Source organism: Phytophthora infestans, genomic scaffold (genome assembly GCF_000142945.1).
Source record: "Phytophthora infestans T30-4 supercont1.823 genomic scaffold, whole genome shotgun sequence".
Classification (NCBI taxonomy): domain Eukaryota; phylum Oomycota; class Peronosporomycetes; order Peronosporales; family Peronosporaceae; genus Phytophthora; species Phytophthora infestans.
The window spans coordinates 8,239-9,809 of NW_003302986.1; the positions used below are offsets into that span (position 1 = coordinate 8,239).

Sequence of the window (1,571 nt, forward strand, 5' to 3'; positions counted from 1 at the left end):
TGTTTCGCCACACTAAAAAGACGCTCCACGGTGTTTGACGTCGGCGGGATGAAAAGCACACCATCAAATACCTTCTTTGCACCGCGCCGCTTTTTTCTAGTCGCCAAGACTCTGTCGGCAAAGCCCTGTGGGCGTCCGTGCCTGGTGTCCGGTGTCGTAATTGCGGGTACCGTCTCAAATGGCTGCAACATCAGCTCCTGGTCGTTCGTCAGCTCGTCCACGGCGCCTGACAGGGCTACAACGCACGCTCGCTCGAAGTCCACGTCCTTAACAATATTTGCGTCGGCAGCAAGATACTTTTTCACAACGGAATGCTTCTCGATGAGCGCATCAAAGATATCGCGCACATCGAGAAGCGTTACGTTGTCGTCTTGAAGCTTCATGGTGGCCGACTGGAAGTCGCCAAGCTGGCAGTAAAAAAGTAGCTGCAGACTTGCTTGGTCGTGAAGGTGTTGGCGAGAGCCATGGTAAGATCAAAAATGATAGACGAGCGCCTCAGGTTCGCGTTTTGAGCGACCGTTGCTGAGCTCCGTATTTACGCAAAACAAAGCAGAAAAAACTAAATTTTACGAAAAAATAAAGTACTTTGTTGTAAATACAAAATAACTACATGTAATTGGAAAAAGTCATCCAATTTGTAAAAATCAATAATTAAGTGTAAACTACGTATTGTATTGAAGCAGCAATACAATGATTATTTCGGAATGCCTGCGGACCAGGGTATTGCGGTGAGTGCTCAGTGAGCACTGCTCACCCCCGGCTACAACGTGAACCATTGTAGCGATATAAGCTGTGAGCATCTGCGCCGCTGGACAGTCTCCGCTGCGACCAATATACGTAGAGCTTGTGCTCCCTCACTGTCAATTGGTTGGTGCTCCCATGCTTGTCCTCCTGCTTCAGCCTTGCGTGAACGATGTGCTTGCAATTCAGATGAATTAACCGCAAAACATTACAACGACCGACTTATCGGGCGTAACAGACTTTCTACCGCTACCGTCTGAAACAAATTGAAAAAAGAACGTCATTGAGACGGGTGCAATAGCGGTGTTTCAAACTTCAACTTCAGTAAACGTCGTGTATTGGACGGCGTGACAAACCTAACGTCAAACCTTCCAAGACCACACAGGTCCGGATCGTCATTCTCGCTCTTCCCTCGTCCTACAGAGACCCCCAGACTCACATCACCCGCAGCAATGGTAGCTATCGCAAATGACAAGAAGGCCACTACCGGTGGCGTCGTGGCAGCGCGTCTGCTGGGCTCTACGTGCTCTGGTCTATGCGAACTTATGATTTTCCACCCCGTGGATACGATTGCCAAGCGTCTCATGACCAACAAGGAGGCTATGCACGGCGTCGCGGGCATCAACAAGGTCATTTTCCGTGACGCGTACGAGAAGCCCGTGTTCGCGCGCTACCGCTCGCTGTTCCCCGGTCTGGGCTTCGCCGCCGGCTACAAAGTCTCGCAGCGCATATACAAGTTTGGGCGGGCCCAGCCCGTGGTCAAGGATTATATGTCCAGGAGCCACGCATCCTTCTTCGAGCACACGTTCGGTGAGCGTAACGCCAAAACC

At 50.9% G+C, this 1,571-nt stretch overlaps 1 protein-coding gene across 1 annotated transcript; it reads left to right on the forward strand.

Moving 5' to 3' along the window:
- Positions 1-1,193: 1,193 nt before the first annotated feature.
- On the forward strand, positions 1,194-1,555 carry PITG_21874 (Mitochondrial Carrier (MC) Family; the record flags this gene model as incomplete). The annotated part of the gene is made up of 2 exons (XM_002996826.1): positions 1,194-1,457; positions 1,520-1,555. 2 exons carry the CDS (start codon positions 1,194-1,196, stop codon positions 1,553-1,555), a joined length of 300 nt encoding a protein of 99 aa, XP_002996872.1.
- Positions 1,556-1,571: the final 16 nt, after the last annotated feature.